Source organism: Equus przewalskii, chromosome 27 (genome assembly GCF_037783145.1).
Source record: "Equus przewalskii isolate Varuska chromosome 27, EquPr2, whole genome shotgun sequence".
NCBI classification, from domain to species: domain Eukaryota; kingdom Metazoa; phylum Chordata; class Mammalia; order Perissodactyla; family Equidae; genus Equus; species Equus przewalskii.
In genome coordinates, this window is record NC_091857.1 from 41,440,750 (window position 1) to 41,466,888 (window position 26,139).

The 26,139-nt window shown below is 47.7% G+C and overlaps 1 protein-coding gene across 39 annotated transcripts in view; it reads left to right on the forward strand.

Annotated features, from left to right (window-relative positions):
* The window catches only part of PCNT (pericentrin), a 142,253-nt gene that overhangs the window by 69,456 nt on the left and 46,658 nt on the right, over positions 1-26,139 (forward strand). For 17 of the 39 annotated variants that reach the window (XM_070598017.1, XM_070598031.1, XM_070598019.1 and 14 more), the window contains 13 exons: positions 4,001-4,152; positions 6,339-6,499; positions 6,750-6,988; positions 9,051-9,213; positions 9,744-9,956; positions 14,221-14,253; positions 16,049-16,278; positions 16,925-17,041; positions 17,149-17,169; positions 17,966-18,172; positions 21,318-21,488; positions 21,727-21,879; positions 22,990-23,082. In XM_070598017.1, the coding sequence (XP_070454118.1) occupies positions 4,001-4,152; positions 6,339-6,499; positions 6,750-6,988; positions 9,051-9,213; positions 9,744-9,956; positions 14,221-14,253; positions 16,049-16,278; positions 16,925-17,041; positions 17,149-17,169; positions 17,966-18,172; positions 21,318-21,488; positions 21,727-21,879; positions 22,990-23,082 (1,953 nt within the window). The remainder of the gene's footprint in view (positions 1-4,000; positions 4,153-6,338; positions 6,500-6,749; positions 6,989-9,050; positions 9,214-9,743; positions 9,957-14,220; positions 14,254-16,048; positions 16,279-16,924; positions 17,042-17,148; positions 17,170-17,965; positions 18,173-21,317; positions 21,489-21,726; positions 21,880-22,989; positions 23,083-26,139) is intronic. The other 22 variants (XM_070598020.1, XM_070598035.1, XM_070598021.1 and 19 more) reach the window with 3 other exon arrangements.

Consider the following 26,139-nt stretch of genomic DNA (forward strand, 5'->3'; position numbering starts at 1 on the left):
TTGTTTTGCATGTGACTGTCCAGTTTTCCCAGCACCATTTATTGAAGAGACTTTCCTTTCTCCATTGTATGTTCTTGGCTCCTTTGTTGGAAATTAGCTGTCCATAGATGTATGGTTTTATTTCTGGGCTTTCAATTTTGTTCCATCCATCTGTTTGTCTGTTTTTGTGCCAGTACCATGCTGTTTTGATTACTATAGCTTTGTAGTATGTTTTAAGTCAGGGTTGTGATGCCTCCAGCTTTGTTCTTTTTTTTCGGGATTGCTTTGGCTATTTGGAGTCTTTTGTTGTTCCTATAAATTTTAGGATTCTTTCTTCTGTCTCTGGAGAGAATGTCATTGGGATTCTGTTGGGATTACATTGAATCTGTAGATTGCTTTAGGTAGTATGGACATTTTAACTTCATTTATTATTCCAACCCATGAGCATGGAGTATCTTTGCATTTCTTTATTTTGTCTTCTATTTCTTTCAGTAATGTCTTAGTTCTCAGTGTATAGGCCTACTTTTTAGTTTTTGCCAGTTTTGTGGCCATGAAATGTTATCTCATGCTAGTCTTAATTTGCATTGCCTTGTTAGCTAATAAGATTGTGTATCTGTTAATATATTTATGGCCCATTTGTGTTTCCCCTTCTGTGAAATGCTTGTTTGTATCTTTTTCCACTTTTCTATTTTAAAATAGTAGGCTGTCCTTTTCTTACTGACTTAGGGAAGTTCTTTGTATATTCTGGATTTCTTCTAATATGTGTTTTTTCCCTTCTTTCTGTTAATCTTATGATGAACACAAGTTCTTGATTGATGAATTAACTCTGTTACCATTTTTCCTTTGAGAGTTTGTGCTGTCTCTGCCTTGCTTAAGAAATCCTTTCCTATTTCATACAAATATTCTCCAAGATTATTTTATAATTTAACTTCTAATCCACATGAGGTAGGGGAATTAATTTTTCCTGCAAGGACTGACCTAAGGTCAGTGTGTGGCGTCCATCCCTGCTGCTCACACACATGGGTGGTCTTGGCCTCTCTTAGGCTCCTTTGGTCAGTGTGTCTGTCCCTGTGCAGATGCTGCCCAGCTCTGGTGGCAGTAGCACCTGGCTGTTGGACTCCAGCTCTCTTCCTCTTCAGAAGCTTCTTCGCTGTTGCTGGCCCTGTGCTTTTTCACGTGAGCACCAGGATCTGCCTGTTAATTCCTCCAAAGTCTCCTGCTGGGATTGGGGTTGAAATTGTGTTGAATCTGTACATTCCTTTAGGGAGAATTGACATCTTTATGTTATAGGGGCTTCCTGTCTACGATTCCAGAGTCTCTCTCTTTTTATTTGATTTTGTTAATTTCTCTCAGTGCACTGTATAATTTTCTCCATGGAGATTTTGCGTATCTTTTGTTAGATTTGTAGTTCGATATTTGAGAATAGGTACTTTAAAACTGATGGTTGTTCGTATAGAAAAGCAGCTAGCTTTTAGTGCGGTGCTTTGCACTTTTCGTTGTTAAGAATAGTGTTGCTGTAGGTATTTGTAGATGATTTTATTCGGGTTAAGGAAGTGATAGGTTTTTACATGAATGGATGTTGAATTTGCTTTTTCTGCATTTATTTATATAAAATTATTTTTCTCATTTAATCTGTTAATGTGGTAAGTCACATTCATGATTTCCTAATATTAAACCAACATATCTGTGTGTTTAAGCTAGTTTGTACATAATTTTTCAGATATTGTTAGATTTTATTTTCTGATACTGTTTTTAAACCTTCTGAATCTGTTTTTCATTGTGACTTACTGTAATTTCCTTTCCTTTCATGGTGCAGTTTCGTAAAATAAGCAAAGAGTGTCCTCCCCACCCTTTCTACTCTCTGGACAAGTTTGTGTAAGATTCGAATTATCTTTTCCAGGCCTGGCCCCCATGGCCGCGTAGTTAAGTTTGTGCGCTCTGCTTTGGTGGCCCAGGGTTTCGCCAGTTCAGCTCCTGGGCGGGGACATGGCACCGCTCATCAGGCCATGCTGAGGCAGCGTCCCACGTGGCACAACCAGAGGCACTCACAACTAGATATACAACCATGTACTGGGGGGCTTTGGGGAGAAGAAGAAGAAGAAAACAAAAAGATTGGCAACAGATGTTAGCTCAGGGCCAATCTTTAAAAAAAAAAATAAGAATTATCTTTTCCTTAAATGTTTAGTAAAATCATTTAAGGGGAAAACTGTCCTCAACAGCTGAAAGACCAAATTGTAACCCTAAGTCACAAGATAGAGCTTAAAATTTTCTTTGTGGGAAGATGTATAGCTCTGTTTCTATTTTTTTCAGTCAGTTTTGTTGAGAAGTTTATTTGCACTTCTCTTTTTCTTGATCACTGTTGCTAGAGGTTTTATCTGTTAAATTTTTCCCCCAGTTTCCATGTCCGTTTGGCAGCAGGAGGGAGCAGGCCTGGCAGAGGGCAGGTCTGCTGTCCATAGACTCAGTGGAACCGGTCCTCACGGTGGCCTGTGCTGGCCACCCATCAGCCATGGGTGCGGCCACCGACTGGCCAACCTTGGGTGCCGGGCTCACTGCCACCAGGCCCGTGGGGGTCTGCCATCCCTTGCCTGCCGTGTACCGTCCACGCCCCGGCTCTGAGCCTTCTGTGTGCAGTTCCGTGGGCTCCAACAGCTGGTGTGCGCCTTCAACTTGTGTTTTTTGTTCATTTTCTAGTCATGGTTTGTCGTCTTGAAGCTTGCAGTTCACTTTTTTATTTATTCCATTCTCTTTAGTTTTTCCAGCTACCTGTACATCTTAGTCTGATGTAGCCAGTTTATAGAATCCTTGTTTTTTCTAATTTCCCTCCAAGTGCAACATCGAAACTGTCTTTACAATTTGCTTTTGTTCCCGGCAGCAAATTGGTTTCAGAATTTCCCCCTTCTTTTTCCTCTGCCTGTGTTTTCTTGCATCATCCTAAGGCCGCCCTGCACTGGTGTTCCCTCACCCATTTTCTTCCGCCACAAACCTCCTCTTCCTGCTGCTAGATACAGAGAAAGCCATGCCAGCTTGGAGCTGTCCCAGCCCAGCCTCTCCACCTGGACTGCACTTGACCTCATTGCACATTGCCGCCCTGCCACCGCTGGCCATCCTCAAGGGAGGTGTCAGACTGGCGCTCTCCCCAGCAGCCCCACCGAATGTGTGTGTGGTCATGTTTTGTGGTGTCCCCTGTTCCCTTGTCTTTGTAGGGAGGACGCCCGTGTTCTCGTTAGTAAACTGACCAGTCCTGAGAAGTCACCACCATTGGTGACTTGCTCAGGGGAGGGGCTCTTGGATGAAGGGGCTCAGGTTGCTCAGTTGCTCTAAGACACACTTGTCACTTTTCTAAGTTACGAGATAAAACCCCCATGGCCCATGGCCACTGCTCAGGGAGCCCATGGTAGCTGTGGACACCCAAGGTGGCTGGTGCCACTCACCCGCCCAGCCCACTGAGACACCATGGTCGTTGACTCTTTATTTTTATTTTTTTATTTTTTTGGCGAGGAAGAGTGTCACTGAGCTAACATCCTTGCCAATCTTCCTCTATTTTGTGTGTGGGATGCTGCCACAGCATGGCTTGATGAGCAGTGCTAGGTCTGTGCCCAGGATCTGAACCTGTGAACTCCAGGCCGCCAAGGCAGAGCACATGAACTAAACCACTTGGCCACAGGGCCAGTCCCAACTCTTTTTATTTTTAGAGAGAAATATTTAAGAGGGATCTTTCCTGGCTGGTAACTAACTTTTATCCTGAATGACCAGAAAAGGGATTTTGTTTTTAATTATTATTTGTGAGAATAATCTCTGGTGAATTTGCCCCTTCCTCCTGGTGGCTGCGGCTGGCTTGGATGTTCTGTTTTTGTAGGCAATAAATAATGGAGGAAAACCATGTTAATAATTTTCATCTTTAATCACCCCTTCTTCATCTTTTGCCATTTTTTTTATTAAATGGAATGATAAAAGTTTTATAGAAATTTATTTATAACTAAATTGTTTTAACTAAAGCTTTAATCATTTTCCTCAACAGCTAAAAGACCAAATTGTAACCCTAAGTCATGAGATAGAGCAGCGCCGTTCTGACCTGGAGAAGCTACAGCAGAGGCGCGAGAGGGAGAACCAGGAAGGCGCGAATCTCATCTCCATGCTGAAGGCTGACGTCGACTTGTCACACAGTGAGAGGTCAGCGGTGCCCTGTCTGATGCTGGTGCTCAGTTGCCTTCTCCACGAGCTGGAGTGCATGTTGATAGCAGGCGGGATAGGGCCCTGTGCCATGTTATTCTTGTCATTTAAAAAGGTTCTAAACATGGAGAAAGTACTGAGTAATGTAACAGACACCAATGTACCTACTACCTTGCTTTGCCCAATCTTCACGTTTTGTCAAATTAGAAAACGATGCTATAATGCAGGCACAGTTTCCGATCTGCCTCTTTGTCTTGTTTGTTTGGGAGTCTGGGTTAAGAAAGTTTCCTACTGTGACGCCATTCAGATTTTTCCTATATGTTGTCTCAATTTTAGTTTTCTTTTCATGCAGGAATACAGTGCTCCTGGAATTGTTCAGTTGTTTGTTTGTTTATTTGCATCTGATATCAGATGGTCTCTCGTTTTTGTCTGCCTATCTGGGCAGTCAGCTCAGCACCACGCTTTGGAAAGTGCAACTTGTGGGGTGGGCCTTTCTCTGGCCCCTTTCTGCTGTGTCCCATCCGCTTGTCTCTGCCCAGTATCTTGTGGTCCTGGGGCTCAGTACTGAAGGTGGGCCCTCGCCAGTCTCGGCTGCCTCTGGCCCCTTGTCCTGATTGTGCGCCTTCGAGGGTGCAGAGAAACCATGCCAGGCAATCAGGCCTTGCTCAGTCCTGACCTCAACATGCAGAGAACAGCATCTTTCTCGCACTGGCACGGGGTCTCCGTTGAGCTTTCCTTCATTCTCTTTGTGGTTTTCGAATTCTTTGTGAAGACCTTGGCTGCTTTTTCTAGCCCTTGTTGTAGCTGCCTTGTGGCTTGATGCCGACCCCTCAGGTGCCCTGAGTCACTGTGGTGAGTGGAGGGTGGAGTGTGACAGGCTTGGTGGTCACCAGCTCTGCGTGCTGGAGGGACATGGCAGAGAGAAAGTGGCCCTCAGGTATTTGGGGTATGTGCCCAGCTGGCCGAGCAGCAGCCTCAGACTCTCTGACACCCACAAGTATTTGGTGTTTTTGAGCATCATCACGGGGATCAGGGGTCAGCACAGCTTGGATGGGGCGCGAGGAGGAGGTGGGGGCAGGCTTTGAGGGTGCTTTCTGGCGTTTTCTTTCAGAGCAGAGCTGGCCTGCCCTCCCTGACCCACTGTCTCTGCAGTTGTCCTTATGCCTTCCCCAGTATGCCCCCGCCGCAGGGTCCTTGTGTGTGCTGTGCCCGCCCTTCTTGTCCTCTTGACCTCGGTGGCCACCTGCAGGGCCTGGGCAGCCGCGGGAGCTGTCCGAGGCTCCCACACTGTTGCTTGCTCAGTGCAGTCTGCCCACTGCCCCCACCCCCCACCTCACCTCATAGTTCCCGCAGCCCATTCTCACTGCCTGCCTTTCTCACCTGGAATGCCAGCTTGCGAGGGGCGGCTCTTGGCGTGTTGTGTTCCTTATGTTTCCCTGTGTTGGGAGCAGTGCCTGTGCCGGGACCGTGGGAGGGATGTGAGTGTATGAATAGACAGGGTGGACAAGCCTGTTTCCTGCCTACTTTGGCCCTGACATCTAGCGGGTGTGGGAGATCGCATTGGCCTATCTGGCTTGCACAGTAGCTATAGCACTTTGCCCATAGCTCCATCCTGGGCGGGGTCACTGTGGCCCGGACAGATGAGCCCCAGCCAGAAGGGATGGTCTAGAAGGATGCAGCTCGCTGACGGGGTGCAGGGTGGCTTCTGGTCCTATGAGGAACAAAACACTGGGGGTTCGTGTGGCCCCAGAGAGAGGCACGGGAGAGCCACTCTTTCCCATGTGTGTGGGCTATCGGTCAGGTGTGACTCCTGATTTTTGAACAGATACTTTGTAAAAGGGCAGAGCCCTGAGGGCCACGTTGGCCCCAGCTCTGCTCCTGAGGGCCAGAGAGCCTGTGACGTGGGACCTGTTGGGGTCTGCGCATCCTCTGTCCAGGGTGAGAGGGTTCCAGATGAAGCCAGTGTGCCCTGGCTTGGGCTTTGCCCCCTACCGATTGGCTAGATGCCACCTCCAGGAGAAGCGTGCCTAAGTTAACAACAGTACAGCATCTTTTAAAAGTCCAGAGCAGCAGCAAAGATCTGCTCACATTGGCAGAGCTGCCTCGCGGCCGTGCTGCTGTGGTCTGAGTCACAGGGCCAGGGTCACAGCTGATGGCTGCTGCCCGCCCTGTGCTTCCTGTCTCAGGATTGCTCTCCGGGACGCCCTGAGGAGGCTCCTGGGTTTGTTTGGAGAGACGCTGAAGGCTGCTGTCGCCCTGAAGAGCCGGATCGGTGAACGCGTGGGGCTCTGTCTGGAAGACCAGAGCCCCTTGGATGCACAGCCAGGGGCCCAGGTCCCATCTGCAGGTGAGTGCCAGCCCGGGGTACTGAGGGCCTCCTGGGGCCACTGTGCTGGGAACGCCACCCTCCCCCTTCCCTGCCACAGTGGCGCGTAGAGACAGCTGAGCACGGGGCCCGTGAACCTGCCTCTTGGTTAAGACGGATGGATGTCATCCCCAGAGATGCAGGCGTGCATGTCCTTTGATGCTGCTGGTCGGGGTCCGCTTGCCTGCCATGCAGCAGTGTGTGTAGGCTTCTGTATTTGCTCACATTGTAGCGCCGGCACTTGATGAGACGTGGCCTGGGCCTGATGCGGCCCTGCCAGAGCTGGATGGAACTTTCCCTGAGTGCGCTGAGATGTCTTCAGTGGCTGAAATTAGCAGCCACGTCTGTGAAAGCTTTTTTATGAGCCCAGAAAGTACACTGGAATGTGAGCAGCCAGTCAGGAGGATCTACCGGAGCCTTGGCCTGGCGGTGGATGGCCTCCTGGAGATGGCCCTGGACTCCAGCAGGCAGGTGAGACACGGCCCGGCTCGGCCACATCCGTGCTGCCTGCTACCCGTTCTGTGGCCCTGTTGGCTCCTGCTGCTGATTCTCTTCTTCAGAGAAGGACGGGGGTTGAGTAAGTGGACAGGCTGAGTCCACTGACGACATAAGCTGGATGGGTGATGATGCCCAGCTCCCAGCGCTCTGCGGCCCTTCACTTGCCTTTCCTGATTCTCATCCAAACCCTGTAGGGTGAGAGGGACGCCTTTACTCTCTGGGCAGGTCGGGCCTCTCTCTCCATTCTCTCCTCCACTGGGCAAGAAACTCTTGATTCTGGGGTGCTCATTCACCTCCCTTGTGTCATTTTATCTTTTGTCACTACCAATGATATTCTTTTACATGTCCCTCCTTAAGAAGGAGTCTTTTCTGAGGAAGGAGGTTTGCTGTGAATGAAGATAAAACCTCAGTGTCCTTAATTTAGACCATGTATAACCATCCCTTTTCTTCAGCTCTATTTACTTCATGCACTATTTTAATTCCATACTGAATATATTTCTATTTGGAGATCATCATTGAAAAAGGGCATTATTTTTGTTAATCCTTTTAGACCATTTTAGTCAATTAGGAAAGACATTAAATAGGAATACGTGGGAAGCAATAAAGATCCTTTTTTCCAAAGTCTGCCCAGTTAAAAAATGAGCCTTTTTATGCAAAGCATTGCTGTTTAGGTCTCAGAATAGTAGGTGGTTTCCTCCTGGTGAAGGTGCATAGAGCAACAGTATTGAAACCTGGTTTCTCTTTCTGGTTCCTCCCGGCTGCCGTTTTCTTCCCTTTGCGCCCTCCCTTCTTTTCTCAAAAAGTAGACAGATTTGGGCAGCGTCTGATGAGTAATCAGGTGTTTTTGATTGTCCCTCCAGTGTCATAAAAGGGAAACAGACATCACATGTGAGCCTCTTGTGGGTGGGCACCGTGTCTGCAGGTCTAGCCCAGCCTGTGGCCCTGGAGACATGTCTGAGCGAGTGCGCTGGTCTGTCCTGGGCCCATGTGTGCTCTCAGCGTGTCCCGTTCCTTAGAAGTCCTGCTCCACGGAGTGTGTTCTTCAGAGCGGCTGGCTGGTCCCACAGCCAGGAGGAACGCAGGGCCTGTGGGAGGGAAAGCAAGGCAGGTTTTGGGGGAGGGGGACGAGCAAAGCAGAGTCCCGTGGGAGGTGAGGAGTAGGCACAGGGCAGCAGCAGGGGTGTGAGGGGCCCTGATCAGGTTAGAGTCATCCATGGGGCAGCGAGAAGGGGTGGGAAGTGGCCAGGTGGTTGGAACAGGTGTCCGGAGAGGTCAGAGGGTGGGGGAGGTGGCCCAGGGTGGGGCATGAGGAGAGGTGGCCTCGGGGGCTGCTTTCAAGGTAAAACCAGGAGATTTCCTTAGAGTCTGCGTCTGGAGAAGGCCAGAGCTGCATGAAGTACAGCGGGAGGCTGAGGGAGGCCCACCCTGGGTGCTGATGGTCTGTTGGGATAACCTGGTATGGGCATTTTGGATTCAGAGATTAATCTAGGCCCCCAGCCTGTGGATGGCCTGGGAGCCTCAGACTGGACCTGGATGCCAGGAGGAGGGCAAGATTGGGACCTGGGCCGGGGGAAGGTCTCAGGCAGTGGGGACGTGTCAGGGCTCCTGCCTAGTGTGGTGACCAGCCCAAGGTGCCCTTCCACCCTGCGGCCTCTCCTGTAGCTTCTCTACCTGCAGAGCGCAAGGTGGCGCATCCCTGCCCAGGGTCCAGGTTCTTGATGGTCAGCTTCCTGTCACGTGTCCTCTGAAATGTACCCTCTCCTTCACACATGTGACATCAATAGTTCATAAGCACATGAGTGTTCTGTGCAGTGCTGTATACATGTCTGTGTGTGCAGAAGTTTTCTTGGTTGAAAATTTGTTAAATTAGCAAGTTTATTTAGTAATTGATAAAATATTGAATATTGAAGTTGTTGTTTTGTGTGGAATATTTATCATTTCACCAGGATTCTATGCAAGTAGAGTTCTGATGGTATTGATACAAATTTTGGTTATTTTTGATACACAGTTTCAATTTTCAAATGTATTTTAACAGCTGGAGGAAGCACGTCAGATGCACTCTCTGTTTGAGAAGGAATTCAGCTGTAAGAACGAGGAGACGGCGCAGGTTGTCAGAAAGCACCAGGAGTTACTGGAGCGCCTGGAGGAGGAGAACGCGGCCAGAGCTCGTCTGGTGCTGGAGCTGCACAAGGCGGAGGGTGAGCAGCCGGCCGGGGTGTGAGGCTCCGGTGACTTTCCTCAGAGAAACTAACCGCCTTGGAGGCACCCCGGAGCTGTGGGGAGTCAGTGCTGCAGAAGACGGGCCGGCGGGTGGCACCCATCCCTTGGCGCTTATCTCCCACTCCTCTGTGAGCCGACCACCTGAGAGTGTGCCGTCATGCAGTGCGATGGGAACGTTCATCTTCCCATCACAGCTATGGGCAGAGGACGCCCCAGGAAGTCTCATCTCTGCCTGCCCCCATGCCCCTGCTCCTGCGTCTGGCGCTCACAGTGGCCTTGTGTGTGTGGGGCATGTGGCCTGAGGGGTGTGCATGGGTGTGGTGTGGGGGTGTCTGGTGGCTCCTGCATCTCACTGGGCCAGCAGTGGGACATCAGCTGTGGGGCTGAGAGCTGGGTGGTCACGCCCCTGTCCTGTTCCTAGAAGGACAGCACCTGGGGCACCCATCATTTGACTGCTCCTTCTGCTCAAGTGGGGCCTCCGCAGCTGCGTCTCTCCCCATCTCCTCAGGCATCCTCGAGGGGTTCAAGGTGGAGAAGGCCAGCTTGCAGGAGGCGCTGGGCCGTAAGGAGGCATCTGAGCAGGGCCTCGTTGTGGAGCTGGAGAGCCTGAGGGAGCAGCTCCAGTGGGTGACCCAGCAGCAGGCGGAGCTGAGGGAGGAAAATGCCACCCTGTGGAGCCAAAAGGAGGCCTTAGCCACCGGGGCAGAAGAGAGAGAAGCCGGTAAGAAATGCCAGTTCCAGGGGGTGGAGGCCGGAGCCATGGAGGGCAGGCGCGTGGGCAGCAGCTGCAGGCTTTCGTGGAAGCTCAACCCTTCCAGAGGGTACAACGGGCAGAAGACGGGAGCAGTCTTCAGAGAGCCTCCATCGTGTGGCTCGGGGAGGGCGTGCGAGGGCCGTGGAGTGTCACCTGTTTGCTGCTCCTGGAAGAGGCTGGTTGTCCTGGTTGGCATGGCCACTCAGTGTCCACACGTCTCCATGAGGGCAGATCGCTTCTGGGAGCAGGAGCCTGTTTGGGACAAGCAGCCAAGACCATGAAAAATGAGGCTACTTGAAAAGTCTGCTTAAAATAACACAAAGTGCCTAATGTTATTCTTAACTAGGAAAGCATGGAGTTTTAACAAAAGGATTTCATTATAGCTCGGATTCTTAGATATTTTAGATTTAAAAATATTTAAAATTCAAGTCTAAACCTAAGCTTCGCACACTGGCTGCAGGTGCAGTGTCCTCGGCGGCAGGTCTGCAGGAAGCAGTTACACATGGGGTCAGGCTTTGCCAGAACTGTGTGTTGCACCCTTGCCCTCGCGTCCCCACCTGCAAGGCGCCCGCCACCCCCACTGCGCCCTGCCCATCCCTGGAGGCCGTTCACACGCTCAGAAGGCTGTGCTTTGTGCCAGAACTTTGGTCATTATTTACCACCCTGATTGATTCAAGAAACTCGTTTTTCTTCCCCCAATACTTTCTTCTTTTTAGTTTTTCTCATTGATAAACAATCAGCTTTCCATCTTCTCGTCCTCTATTTGAGTTTTGCCCGTCTTTGCTATTTCTGGGCATCTTAGTTCTTCGAGCTCACTGATGTGGGGCTCTTGTGTCACGTTCGGCTCCAACAGGGCTGCGATTTCTTTAAGCAAAGGGTGATTTGTAGCCTGGTTTCTCAGTGCTGTCCACATGGGGCACTCTGAACTGTCTGCTTGTTGTTGCCAGACTTGATCTCTTGCTTGGCTCTTTGTGAGGTTTGTGATGTTGCTCTGTCCTTTTCCATTTTTTTGGTTTTTTTGCAAGGGAAGATTCACCCTACACTAACATCTGTTGCCAATCTTTCTCCTTTTCCTTCATTTTTTTCTCTCTCGCCCCCACAGGCCCAGTACATAGTTGTGTATAGTTGTAAATTCTTCTAGTTCTTCTCTGTGAGCTGCCGCCACAGCATGGCTACTGAGAGACGAGTGGTGTGGTTCTACAACTGGGAACTGAACCTGCGCCACCAAAGCAGAGTGCACTGAAGTTTAACCACCAGGCCATCAGGGCTGGCTCTGTCTATTTCCCTTTTTTTGGTGTAAATTTCTGTTAGAAATACTAACTTGGCTTGCTTTTTTCACCCCTTTATTTTCAGTTTTTTTCCATGCTTTTCTTTGAGACTCTTATGGATATTAATAACTTTTTAAAAAGCTGACTTAGGTATCTTTGTTCCATTAGCCAAGTTTTATTTATTTATTTATCTCTTTTATTTTATTTTATTTTATTTTTGAGGAAGATTGGCCCTGGGCTAACATTCTTGCCAATCTTTCTCTATTTTATGTGGGATGCTGCCACAGCATGGCTTGACAAGGAATGTGTTGAACCGTGCCTGGGATCTGAACCTGTGAATCCCGGGTCACCAAAGCGGAGCGCATGAAGTCAACCTCTGTGCCACTGGGCCAGCCCCATGTTAGCCAAGTTTTATTTGCCAAGCCACATCTTCTTGCATCTGCCCTGCTCTCTGCTGGTGTTTCCTTTTTCACTGTGCCTCCCTGGACCTGCTCTCTGCTCTCCGAGAAGGACCTTCCTCCGCTGATTGTACGGTTGTGCATCCAGGTGTCCTTCTGCGCTTGCTTCTTCTGCATTCAGGCCAGTGTCCTCCATTCACTGGCTGAAACCTGCTCTCTGCTTTTCCTCCCTCCTGTCTCTGCTCAGCCCCAGCCAAACTGGTGTCAGGTGAGGCTTTTGTCCATGTTTGTGTGTGAGCACATCCCTGTGAGCAAGTTGTGAAGACACACGTGAACTCTGTGAACACGTGAGTGTGTGTGAGCATGTGTGTGAACATGTGTGTGGACTCGAGTACGTGTGCTCTGTGTGTCCCACGTCACATGCAGATTGCTGCCCAAATGGCAGTGGGTTGTGAGTGTTTTCTCCCTGCATCCTTGCCCTCAAGAGGGGCTGTGGGGACTTTCGTGGACCTTGAGTACCTGAAGTTTTCCTTACTTTACCCTCATCCTTAAATGACGTAGCTGGAAAGATATGATTCTAGATTTGATGTCTTTTCCTTTAACGCTTTGAGGCCATAAACCACCGTTTCCTCACATCCGATGTTTCTGTGGAGATGCCTTGTTTCCTGGCAGGTGTTTTTAGGAATCTGTTTGCTCTGATGTTCTTACGTGTCACTGTGATATGTCCAGGGTGGGTTTCCCATGCCGTCCTGTTCCGTCTCAGGTCTGACGGGGATTTCTCAGTCATTCTTTCTTCTGTACCCACGCTTTCCTGTCCTCTGGAACTCCCAGTGGGACGGAGCTTCCTTGTGCAGCCCTTTTGCCCTGTCCTCAGAGGTAGCACCCCAGCCCATGTGACAGTCCATGTTCCTCCGCTGGGTGGCTGGGCCCACACTTCATCCACCAAGACCTGTTTTTACTTCCTTGAGTAAACAACAGATGCTCATTGCTCATGGTCCTAGAGCCTGGAGGCCCAAGCTCAGGGCACCACATGGTCTCCCCCAGGAGAGTGCTGCCTGCATCAGACAGCATCTTCTCGCCATGTCCTCGTGTGCACAGGGGCAGGGAGCCTCTGTGGTCTCATCTGGAGGGCACAAACCTCTTCATGAGGCTCCTGCAGCCTGTTCTCCTCTTCCTGGGTGTTGGGACTGTAGAGTGGGGACCCTGTGGGAGACACACAGTGGTGGGACCTGCTGAGCAGCCACACAGCCCTGTGCCGTGGAACAGCCTCGTCTTAGCCCAGGAGCCAAGTGGCTTCCCTCAGCCAGGCCTGGACCCAGTGGCCCTTGGCCCTGCCATTCGGTGGTGGCGTCTGTGTCCATCTCCTGGGGCTCTGCCACACCTGGGCCTGGCTCCTCCTCTGCATTGTCCCGAGGCTGTGACCGCCCCTTCACTTCTGTGTCTCTGGTTCGCCCCTGCAGTGAGGCCTGGCCCACCTGTGTGGCCAGAGCACCTCGGCAGAAGTGGGAGCCTAACCAGGAATGGGGGACAGACTCATGGAGCCCTTCCTGGACCCAGTCTTTCCTCCTTCACTTTGTTTTGTCACCAGGAAATTCTTGTGCTTTCTCTGGGGTCCTCTCGGATTGCTTTCATTTTTGCCTTGTTAAACCCTCAGTGATCTCTGTTCCTTCCCTTCAGTCCGCCGTGCAATTTCTGTGTTCCTGTTTGGGGTCTCGTGTGCACTGCCACACTGCAGGTTCCCCTGGGTGAGCTGTGTGAGATGCTGCCCGCCAGCACCACACTTGACCTTCCCTGACCACGGGCTCCCCCAGGTGCAGTCCGGGGGGCCACTTGGTCCTGATTCTGCTGTGGGTCCTTGTGAACATTGACCAACTTTCCAGGAGTTCCAGGAGGTCGTGGCGCCTCATGGGGAGCTCAGCCCTCCTCGCCTGCGTGGCTCCCGTCAGCTGGGGGCTGCTTCAAGGCAGCCTTCAGGGCACTGTGTCCGTCTTGGGTGCTTTTCTGTGTCTCCTTTGAAAATCAGCACCTGAGCCCCGAAAGCTGGGACCTCCTGCGACACAGCGCACAGCGGCTGTGTTAGTCCGTCCGAGCTGCTGTAGTGAAATGACACAGGTTGGGTGTAAACAACAGATGCTCGTTGCTCATGGTCCTAGAGCCTGGAGCCTCATGCTCAGGGCGCCGCGTGGTCTCCCCCAGGAGAGTGCTGCCTGGGTCGGACAGCATCTTCTCGCCATGTCCTCATGTGCACAGGGGCAGGGAGCCTCTGTGGTCTCATCTGGAGGGCACGAACCTCCTCATGAGGCTCCTGAGCACCTCCCAAGGGCCCCGCCTCCTAGCACCATCATGTCTGGGGTTAAGAATTCAATATGTGCGTTTGGGGGACACAGACATTCAGACCACGGCAGTGGCATTATGGAAACGTGTGGTGCTAGGTGTTGTCTGAGGCCAAAAGACGCTCCTGGAATCCTGCTGACATTCTCTCTCTTCCTATCTCTAACTTGCATGTTCTAGGTCATACCTTCTTCTGTTTTCATCTCTGAAAATGCTGTGTATTTTCATTTATAGATGTTCCCGTCACTCTAGCACACAAGGACTCAGGTTTGTAAAAACAGACGAGTGATTTCTGTGTGATATATGCTGTGTGTTTGCTCCAGATTTTACAAAATTGTACTGAAGAGGGGCCAGCCTGGTGGTGCAGTGGTTAAAATCACACGTTCCACTTCCATTGCCCTGGGTTTGCGGGTTTGGATCCTGGGCATGGACCTACGCACCACTCATGAAGCCATGCTGTGGCAGTGTCCCACATACAAAGTAGAGGAAGATGGGCACAGATATTAGCTTGGTGACAATCTTCCTCAAGTCAAAAAAAGGAAGATTGGCACGGATGTTAGCTCAGTGGCAACGTTCCTCGCCAAAAAAAAAAAAAAAATTTTTTTTTACTGAAGAGAAAAATACTTCAGTGCTTTTGTGGCAAGCTATTGAAGGAACTGGCCACTGTCCTCGTCTGTCTGTGCATAAAGCAGTGAGCCTCTCTCTGGTGAGGCCCTCGTAGGTGCAGAGCTGCAATGCACGCTGCTTTGCAGGAACCCGTGTCTTGTGGTGGCTGCAGTGTCCTTGGGCTGGGGACCCTGGGGGCCTGATGGTCTCGAGGAAGGAGCTTGGGGCCCAGGAGGTGTTCCTGTGCTGGCCCCACTTTGCGGTTGTCCCTCAGCATGGCCTGAACAGCTGCACTGACACCTTCCTCTCCATCCTGCCTGCGTGCAGGTGCCTGTGCTGCCAGCCAGGGGCCTGTCCTCCGACGCTTGGCCTCATGATGGTGTTGCCTGGGTGGACCCTGGGCAGCACTGCCTGTCACAGCAGGAATGTGTGAGCCCCATCTCATGTGCAAGGTCTGTGAACAACATCGTTCTAACTGCACGTTTACAGCTGATTTATCATAATTGGTGACATACTATCTTGAAAATTTATTGAGAATGCTATATCAGTGGTGATGATAATTTGTCATAAAAGATTGTCACATTTTTGTAAACTAAGATAATTAAGATTTGAAAGCTGGTGAAGTGTAAACAAAAACTTAGGAACTTAATGTTTCTGTTTTTGGATAGTTTGAGCATTGGGGACTCAGAGGGCTTATCAGTTTGTAGTTCCCACTTGGATTGTGGCTCATCGCCCGGTTAATTTTAGGCTGGCATTTGGTTTACTGATGGCTTGACCCTTTCATCTGACACAGCCCCGGCTCGTGGTGAGTGCCTTTAGTCAGCACACCTGCCAGGAGCTGCCACATCAAGCTCCTGCTTCCTCGGGAGGCACCAAGTTCTGTTCATGTTTCCGTGTTGGAGAATACATGTGAAGGCGTAATTCCTAGAAAATTACCTGATACGTCATTTGGGAATACCAAGATGTATTTTTCTTGGTCTTAAAATTTATTTTTTCCAATTTTCATTTAAAAGATGTGTTTTTTTAAAATTTTGGTAACAGTACTTGACTTTATTTGCAGCGGCTGTTTGGCTCACTTGTGGCTGTGTTAGCTGGTGGGCTCGGCATCTGACAGGACACAGACTCGCCTGGCTTGCTGGATGCACGTCCCGTCCTCTGCAGTGCTGTGTGGCCTTGGCCCTGTCCCTCCCTGAGGGAGAGAAGTAGTGGGAAGGGAAGAGCCATGCTCTCTCCCTGAGCCGGAGTCTGCAAGCTTCAGGGAGCCTGTGCTCCTGTCCCCACCAGGACCTGGTCCTGGGATGCCAGGGAGGCTGCTGTCTGCTCTTTTCCAGGCGGCACTGTCGTGTCTGCTGTGCAGGCGTCGCTGTTAGGAAACTCACGTGTCATGTTTCTGCTGTAACACAAGCACCGTGCCCTGAGCCGTGGGACTTTCCTCCTGTTTTCTTTGCACCTGTAGCTCTTCAGAAGGAAGTGGAGTATCTAACCAAGGAGCAGTCAGAGACCAGGAGACAGTTTGAGAAAGACCGCTCAGCTCTGCTCTCCCAGATGAAGGTTCTGGAGGCTGAACTGGAGGAGCAGCTCTCTAGGCATCGTGTGTGCGCCCAGCAGGCCGAGGAGCTCTCCGCCCTGAGGCAGCAGATGGGTTCTCTGGACAAGCATTTGCGCAGCCAGCGGCAGTTCATGGATGTAAGGGTTCATTTGTGTCACTGGAAGTCGTCTTTATGGCAGGAACTTCTTTCCAGGTCGCAGGCATCTGTGCTGCATGTTAGACTCGCGTGCAGAGAGCCATCATGTTACCACTGTCTCTCGGTGCCCTTTCACATCTTGTGAGTGTTCCATGACATGTGAGTCTGAGGTAGCGCCCTTCTGAGTCTCCTGGCATGCGCTGCTCTCTGCGGTCTGGGGGAAGTCCATAATGGTTGACTGTAGGCACCGTGTGCCCAGTGCTGGGTGCTGTCTGGGCAGTGCCTCTAGCCCCTGCTGCCTCCCTTGGACCTGTGCTGTCTGCTCTTTCTGTGTCTTGTCTTCTGTCAGTGCTCAGAAGCCTCCCCTGCATTACATCTGAAGAGCCGTTCCTCTTCCTTTAGCCCCATCTCATAAGCAGACGTGATGAAGGAGCCCACGCTTCCGGGCAGTGGACATGCGTGTGGAATGGAAGCCCTGGCTGCAGCGTGAAAGGCGTAGTGGCAGTTAGCGCCAGACCAGGCTCCTTCCCCTCTCGACTATGTGCCCTTCACTTGTTCTCTTCCAAGGGAGGTGGTGCCCCAGGGAGGCGCTGTGCCTCCATGAGTGCTTCTGAGAGATGATACAAACAGACTGCCTCTCGTGACAGGAGCAGGCCGTCGAGCGGGAGCAGGAGCGTGAGGACTTCCAGCAGGAGATTCAGAGGCTGGAGGAGCAGCTCCGACAGGTGGCCAGGCCGCAGCCCCGGGGCCCGCATGACAGCCATGTAAGTCAGCCTACTGTCCTGCATGCTGTGGGGGAGCCGTTGTTGTCTACAACGTTTTTAAGCTTTATCTTTTGAAACTTTTTCTTTCCATGCACATGAAACGGCAGCGGGCACAGCTGGATGAGGAGGTAGGGTGTGCCTATCTGTGCTGTCCCTCGAGTGTTGGTGCTGCCCCCTAGCCTGCCCTCTGCATGGCCACTGGGGAGGGGTTGGGCACCTGGTCCTGCTTTTTGCTGTTTTTTCTTGCTTCCTTCTGGTTGGGGCTGGAACTGTCTCCTTCCTCCTGTCTGAAGTAGCTGTAGTTGATTTCCTTATTCTTTTTTAAAAATTATTTTGAGATAATTGTGGATTGATTTGCAGTTGTGAGAAATAAGACCCAGAGAGATCCTGTGTCCCCTTAACCCAGCTCCCCCGTGGTGACAACCTGCAGAACTCAGCCCCAGATCAGGGCCTGATGTGGATGTGCAGACAGATGAGACGAGTCCCTCCCCACCGGTCCCCCAGGCTGCCTTCCCCCTCGCCCAGCTTGTCCTCTGCTCTACGGGTTTGTTATTCCCATACTGTTACACAAGTGGACCATACGTTGTGTGAGCTTTTGGGACTGACTTTCTGGAGATTCTTCCAGGTTGTTGCTGTGTCTGTAGTTGATTCTTTTTCATTGCTGAGTAGCATTCCATCCCTTACTATCAAAATCAACTTTATTTTACTGACACATGTTGTACCATATTATTATTCTGTGTGTCTTTTTGTTGAGGGGATGTCCTTGCTAATACAGTTTATCACATTCTCTCCCTAGGCGTCATTGTGCAGCCTAGGTCAAAACCACATAGATCAGTTTTCTCTCAGTTGTATTGTGTACTTTATTTGGAAGGTAATTTTGTTTTTTTAACTATTGTATTTCTCAAGCATTTTTTGTTGTTTTAGGTTGAATTGTTACAAGAAAAATTGAGAGAGAAGTCAGATGGACTTAATGAATTGGTTATAAAGAAAGAACTGGCAGATAGACAAGTGTTGATCCAGGAAGAGGAAATTAAACGTCTCGAGGAGACAAATGCCAACACCAGAAGACAAGTAATCCAGCTCCAGGAAGAGCTGGAGAAGCAGAGGAAAACTGTGAAAGAGTTACAGCAAGTAAACACCCTCTGTCTCGTTGGCGTCCACAGGGGTCTCTGGTCGATGGGGCACTTGTTGCCACGTTGCCCTGACTGCTCTGAGCCGGTGGGCAGGTGGGCGGAGCTTTCTCTTCTTCCTTTCACTTGTGCCGTTGGCTGCACCAGGAAGACTACGTAGGAGCCAGGACCCCAGACCAGTGGGCAGCAGAGTTCATTCTGACCTCTGCTTTTATTTACTCGAAGGAGTGACGCTCTGCGTGTCTCTGTGCTGTCAGCCCTCCGCTGCAGCACCACCTCACTGGACTCCTGATGCCTGTGGTCACCAGATGGGAGAGGTCCCCACACCAAGAGGTTTCCATTTCTCAGTAGACCCCGGCTGGGGGTCCTTCAGCTTCACTCAATTCTGACACCATCTATCTGGAGATGGCGTCAGATCCCACAGGGCAGGGGCTCAGCCCCACTTCAGATGTCAGTCACCAGTCCAGGATGGATAAGTCAGAGGTCCTGCAACCCCCTCCTCGGGTTCAATTAACTTGCAAAAGAGCTCACAGAACCCAGAGAAACATTTTACTTACTAGATCGCTGGTTTATTATTAAAGGACAAAACTCAGGAACAGCCAGGTGGAAGAGATGCACAGGGCAAGGGATGTGGGAAGGGCTCAGAGCTTCACGCTCTGGGAGCACCACCCTCCCAGCACCTCCACGTGTTTGCCAACCCAGAAGCTGCCCGAACCCCATCCTGTTGGGTTTTTATGGAGGTTCCGTTACATAGGCATGATTGATTAAATCTTTGGTCATTGGTGACTGATTCAACCTGCAACCCCTGTCTCTTCCCTGAGGTTGGGGTGGCACTGAGAAGTGCAACCCTCCAAACACATGGTTGGGTCCCCTGTTGACCCGTCCTCTTCCTTAGGTGACCTAGGGGCTTTCCAAAACTTACCTCAGCTCAGGTGTGGCTGGAAGGGGCTTGTTACGAATATCAAGACAGCCTTATCACTTATCACTCAGGAACTTCCAAGGTGTTTAGGAGCTGTGAGCCAGGGATCAGACGAGGCCCAAACAAACACATCACATGCTGCATAGTGACATTTGGTCAGCAACAGACCCCACAGGCCATGGCGATCCTGTAAGATTAGCACCATGTAGCCTAGGTGTGTAGTGAGCTCTATCATCTAGGTTTGTGTGAATCACTCTGTGATGTTCATACAATGACAGAATTGCCTGATGACACATTTCTCAGAACACATCCCCTTTGATAAGTGACATTTGACTGCATTTCTTGTTATAAGTCACAATATCACATTAGTAGCATTTTATATCAATTTTTATGGCACTCCAGTATCTCTCAAGTACTCTAAACTTATCCTTAGTAATTTCATAAAGTAAATATTTAAGGTTTTATGTTGAAAAACTTATTTCATTAGGTACTTGACTTGGAGCTAGTTAGAATTATTTTAATTTTTGAGTTCAGGAATTTACGTCCAGTGATAGTTTTCATACTGTAGTTTGCAGTTACGCATCTGTGGCATACAGGGGTTTTGTTGTCTCTGGAAGTTTAAGCTGAGGTGGGAGAGCTGAGCGTGAGTGGGGTCATCTGATTCTCCTGCCCTCCACCGCTTCCCATGAGCACTTGTCCCTCCTTTTGAGCATTTAGTCAAAAGGAATTCAACTCTTAAGGTTCCATTTCATGTCGCTGGGAGTTAAGAATTACTTGAAAAGTGAGTCTTAGGAGAAATTTTACTTTAGAATCACAGATTTGACCTTAAGACAAATCTTGGAGAGTTTTTACCAGGTGTGTTTGGTTCTTGAAAATGCTGGTGAGAACCATTTAATGAAGTCAAAGCTCTTTCTTGAAGACAGGTTTACTCTCTTGGGAAGGACATTGGGGAGAGGCCCAGGCAGCTTGTGTCACCTGCCTGGAGGGGAGTCATGCCTCTGGTCCAGCCACTTCCTGGGCTTGTGGGGGATAGCTCAGCTTGGGACTGCCTCGTCTGTCCATCCGTCCCTCTCTCCCTCCCTTACTGTTTCCCTCAGCAAACATTTACTGAGCTTATTAGGTGCCAGGGGTATAGAAAATGCCTTTTTTCCCTCCACAAAGTTGGACCATATATATAGCTTTGTATGCCTTTTTCTTCCCCTCTTAATATATTGTGACCATTTTATCCATGTCAAATATTCTTTGAGGACTTTTTTTTTTTTTGAAGATTTTATTTTTCCTTTTTCTCCCCAAAGCCCACTTACATAGTTGTGTATTTTTAGTTGTGGGTCCTTGTAGTCGTGGCATGTTAGACGCTGCCTCAGCATGGCCCGATGAGCAGTGCTATCTATGTCCATGCCCAGGATCCGAACCAGTGAAACCCTGGGCTGCTGAAGCGGAGCACACAAACGTAACCAGTCGGCCACGGGGCTGGCCCCAAGGACTTTTTGTTTTTAAGATTTGTTCAACTGCTTTATTAACTTATAAATAAGATCTTTGATTTCATTGTGATTTCTAAATCATAATTAAATATAGACAATGATACTGATTTGTTTATTTTAATTTTATGCCCTATTAACTTACTACAGACCTCCACCTCTCAACTGTTTTCCAGTTGATCTTCTCTGATTTTCTGATAATAATTTTATCAAACTCAAGGACATTGAAATGTCACTTATTTCCACGTTGTGTACCAATTTTATTTGCATCATATACCTTATGATAATGATGACAAAGTAAAATGTTAAGATGTACCTGACTGTTACTTTAAGATAACATCTCTTTGAAGAATTTTTAATGTTTACAAATATTCCTTGTATAGATGTATTGTCAGCCATTGCTCCCTTCTTTGGCAAGTTCTTTCCAATTTTTTAAAAACGGCTAGAGCCTATTTTAATAGTCTAGAGACTATTTTTGTGCCTTGTTGAATAATTACTGAGGATAAATTCCTTGTGGTGCAGTCACGGGCACAGGCTGTGGCCCTCTGTTTGGGACTGCGTCCTTCCCCAGGTGGCTCTGCTCTGGAGCATGGCTGGTCTGTGGGTCATATGTCTGGTCTGGTCCATGCATGTGTGTGGGGGGTGTGCTCCAGGAAGAGCTGAGGATGATTTACCCTGTAACAAACAGACGTTTGAGGCCCCTGATTCCTGAAATACTTGCCTGAAATCGCATTTTTTGTCTTAAACAGGATAAAGAGGCATTGCAGGAACAGCAGATGAGTAACTTGCTACTGGTGTCCACTTTGCAGTCTAAACTAGATGAGGGCAAATGCCCCTTGCCTTCTGCAGGCAGCTGTCCCGAGGGTCCAGAAGTCCAGTCAGAGGCAGTGCAGAGGGTGCTCCTGCAGCGTGAGACCGAGGTAAGGGAGGGCGGGCACGGGCCCTTTCCTCCTCTGCTCAGAGGGTCTGCTGACAGCGTCCACTGCACTTCAGATGATGCATTTACTGTATATTCTTTGTAATTTTAATGTTTTTATGTGGGTTATAGTATGTTAACTTTTTGGCATGTACTTTTAAATCTTTCAAAGTGATTTTAATAATTATTAATTGCAATATTAGATAACTTTTAATACCTACCTTCTTTTGTTTTAATGAAAGATTTTGGACTTAAAAGAACAACTAGAAAAGGTTAAAGATGACTTAGTAAGTAAAAATGAGGAAGTACTACATCTGACCTTGAAATTAGACATGCAGAACAACCATAGTGCGGCCAGCGTCAGAGAACTTCAAGAAGAGAATGCCAATTTGAAGGTAAACTAAGAGGACCCACCCTGACACCTAAGATTGTGTTGCTTGTGTAAGAGCTGCAGCCGAGGGACTGGGGCCTTGGACCTTCCCAGGCCTGCGCAAGCCTTCTGTCTGGAGACAGAAGGAGGACCCTGTGCAGGCAGGTGATTTCGGCAAGTGCCTGACTTCTGCACTAAGATTGGCAGCTGGGGCTGTGCTAGGAAGTGTTCAGTGGGAGAGCTTTCTGGGAATCAAGAGTGGAGCATGGAGTCCCCTTGATGGTGGAGCTCTTCCATGTCCACCTGCACACCGTGCTCTGTGCTTGCGTGTGGCACCAGCAGTTAGGCTTTTGAAAGGATGCTTGTTGGGGCCCAGTACAGGAAAGGCACTTGCCTAGCAACGGAAACTGCCAGGAAAGAAATTATAGCTTTGGAGCAGTGGTACCTGCTTTTGGCTTTTACAGGGGCACCCCATTCTAGAAGTGATTTCTAGTAAATAGTTGCTCATTGTCATCCTTCCTGCAAGTAAGATGATAAAAAATCCAGTTTTAAATCTTCTCTATTATCTTAATTCAACTGTGCTTTTGAAGCAAAAAGAAAAATAACCTCTGTATAGTGGAGTTGATAAAGTTGTAAAGAAGTCCTAACCTTAAAAGATGGCTGTGAAATATATGAGTTTAGAGTCACTGTCTATGGTGCCAAACTGACAGTTGTTGGATGAGTGAACTAACAGCATTGAAAGAAATTCAAGGGATCCAATTCGACAAAGGGTGCAGCTGTATGGCTTTAAAATGTCTTCAGTGAAAGTAGAGTTCTGAGGCAATCTAGTCACTAGTCGTCCTTTCGGTGGGAGTCTGTCCTTAATTAACAGGTGAGACGTAGATAAGAGCACACTTTAATTACTCTTCAGCCATTGCTTTGAAACAAATTGCCTGGAGAAATGCAGTGATTAATTTTCTAAAGTCAAACTCTAATATGTCATTTTAAAAAGAAAGACTTTAGTAGAAAAACATTTTCAAATCAAGTATTGGTATTTAGAACTCCGGCTTATTTAATTAGGATATTCCACGTCTGCAGGGCCGGGACTGTTTCCTGTAGTAATGCTGCTTTGGCTTTGTTGTTATCATCTCCACAGGCATTTCTACACAACAAAGAAAGGGAGATAAAGTGTGTGAGTGAGCAGCTTGAGGCACAGCTGGCTGGGATGGGAACTGGCGCTCTCAGTGAGGTAGGCCTCCCGACGCTGGATGCAGTCCAGGCTTGTGCCTTTGGCCTTAACTGCGTCTTGTGCATTGAGTTCTTGGTAGTTTGTCACTGTGATCTGGGGACCCCGGGGGGCCTTTGGGATGGCAGTAAACTATGTCATTATATACAGTTGATAATGGTTTTTTCATTAATTTTGGAGGTAAGGATGGTGGGGGGCTGGTGGGGTGAAAAGGAGAAGTTTTATCTGTAGATTTTCATGTCTCCAAACTTTGCAGTGACAGAGGCTGTTGGGATATTAATGATCTGTGTTGGTATCTTATATGTTTGGCAGAACTTAAAGATATCCTTTTTGTTACTTTGAGGAATACCCTTAAAACCAGTGACTAATTATTTAAAGGAGGTTGTATCTGTTACTGTTCCTTAGTGTTCCAGAATTGGCCATGTGAGTATAATTTTACATACTAAAATATTATAAATATTAAAGATAGTTTTTGTGATAAGGAAAATATTTTAGTTTCACTAAGAATAGAGAGCTATATAAACACAATTCGAAATATTTTCTTTTGAGATTTTTGTTCATTTCTAGATATGTGCAAATCTGTACATCCTTTGTTTTCTGTAATTCTACTTCTAATGTTTTTTGAATGTATGGACGATATCTTTGCTTTGATGTAATAAATACAACTAAAATTTCACTTGTAGGAATAACTTTTGTTAGGTTTCTAATTCTTTGAAGGAAACCACATTTTGATATATTTTCTACCCTTATTTTATGTCAGTGAAGATTTTCATTTCCTGGAATCATAGTATCTTTCAGGTTTGTTGGGAAAACTGAACTCTTCTGTCCCCATTGCTCGTTGTTAAGACCTCTGTCAATATGGCTATCGTTATTTCTTTTCTGTACTTCGTTCTCCAGCAGCTCCTTGACATCCTAACACCTTATTCTCAACATCTGTTGTTCCTTCCTTCTTTGTCTATTCCGACACCTGGGTTAGTGTTCTTTCTTTAATTTTATCATTTATTTTTCCCCTTATTCTGTAGTTTTCAATGAAGAAGTCTTGAACATCTTTTGTTAAATGTATTCCTAAGTATTTTAGGTTTGTTGCACTATTGTAAGTGGGCTTTAAAAAAAATTTCATCATCCAGTTGTTTGCCGTGAGTGTACATACGTACATACGTAGATGTATTTGTAGATATATAATTTTTGTATACTAATGTTGTGTCCTGTTACCTTGCTAAGTTGATGGATACTAGGAGTGTGTTTATAGATTCCTGGGGCCTTCTGTGTGTAAGATACACTGTCTGCAAATAGACCCAGTTTTGTTTCTTTCCAATCTTTTCTTTTAATTCTTTTTCTTCCTTGTCACAATGTCTAGCACTTCCAGGACAATGTTAATAAAATAGGTGATAGCAGTTGTCCTTTGTTCTTGATCTTGGGGAAGGTATTGAGTGTTTCACCATTAAGTATGATGTTAGCTGTAGGTTTTTCATAGATGTCTTTTATCAGGTTGAGGACGTTCTTTTCTATTTCTAGTTTGCTTCTTTTACATCTTTTGAATTAGTTATATTATTTTTCTCTTCAATTCTACTAACAGGGTTAATTACACTGGTTTTTGAAGGTTAAACCAACCTTGCATTCCTGGGATAAACCGACTTGTGGTGATGTGCAACCCTTTTAATATGTTGTTGGATTTGATGTGCTGGTATTTTGTCAGTGGTTTTTGCATCTGTATTCATGAGTGATATTGGTCTGTAATTTTCTTCTTTGGTAATATTTTATCAGGTTTTGGTATGAAGGTTTTGCTGGTCTTATGAAATGTGTTGGAAGTTTTCCCACTGTCTCCATTTTCTGAAAGAGGTTATTTAACATAGATGTGATTTTTTTTTTCTTTAAATGTTTTAATAGAATCAACAGTGAAACTGTCTGGCTGTGAAGGTTACTTAAGTAGGAGGTTTTTGAGAATGAATTTACTTAATATAGAGGTATTTGGATTTCTCTTTCATCTTGTGTTAGTTTTGATAAGTTGTATTTTTCAAAGAATTTATTGGGGCTGGCCCAGTGGCATAGTGGTTAAGTTTGTGTGCTCTGCTTTGTCAGCCCCACGTTCACAGGTTGGGATCCCAGGTGCAGACCTAGCATTGCTTGTCAAGCCATGCTATGACGGCATCCCACATAACGTAGAGGAGGATTAGCACAGATGGTAGCTCAGGGCCAATCTTCCTCCAAAAAAGAAAATAATTTATCTATTTCATCTAACTTGTCAAATTTCTTGGAGTGAAGTTCATAGTCTTTTCCTTATTATTCCTTAGGAAATTCCCATTTCCTTACTAACTCATTGACTATCTTAAATTCTGCATTGATGACCATTTTTTCATTCCGGATTGGTGAATTTGTGGTTTCTTTTTTTCTTGAAGTCTCTCTAGCTAGGGGTTTATCACTTTTGTTGATGTTTTCAAAAACCAGATTTTGGTTTTGCTAGTTTTCTCAGTTTTTTCTGTCTGTTTGGTTTGTCTTATATTTATTCCCTGATTCCTTCTACTTACCTTGGGTTTATTTTGCTCTTTTTCCAGCTTCTTTGGGTAGACCCTTAGGTCACTGATTTTAGACAGGTCTTATTTTTTAATATAACCATTTATTACCTGTAAATTTTTCGGTTTTTAAAAAACATACATACGGTAAAATTCACTTTTTTTGGACAGTTCTGTGAGTTTGGAAATATGCATTAAGTCCTGTAATCACGACTGCAATCAAGCTATGGAACAGTCCTTCACTCAGAAACTCTCCTGTGCTGCCCTTGTGGTCACCATCCCCACTCCCAGCGTGGCAGCCACAGTGTGTTCTTCAGCCCTGTAGTTTGCCTTTTCCAGAACACTCTGTCAAGTCACTCAGCACCATGTGTTTGCAGTTCATCTCTGTTGCACCTATCAGTGATTCGTTCCTTTTATTGCTGAGCGGTGTTATAAAGATGTTCCATGGCTGGTTTATCCGTTCACTCATTGATGGATCTTTGGTTGTTTCCAGGTTTTGGCAATTATGAATTGAGCTGCTGTAAACCTCCATGTACAGGTTTTTGTGTGA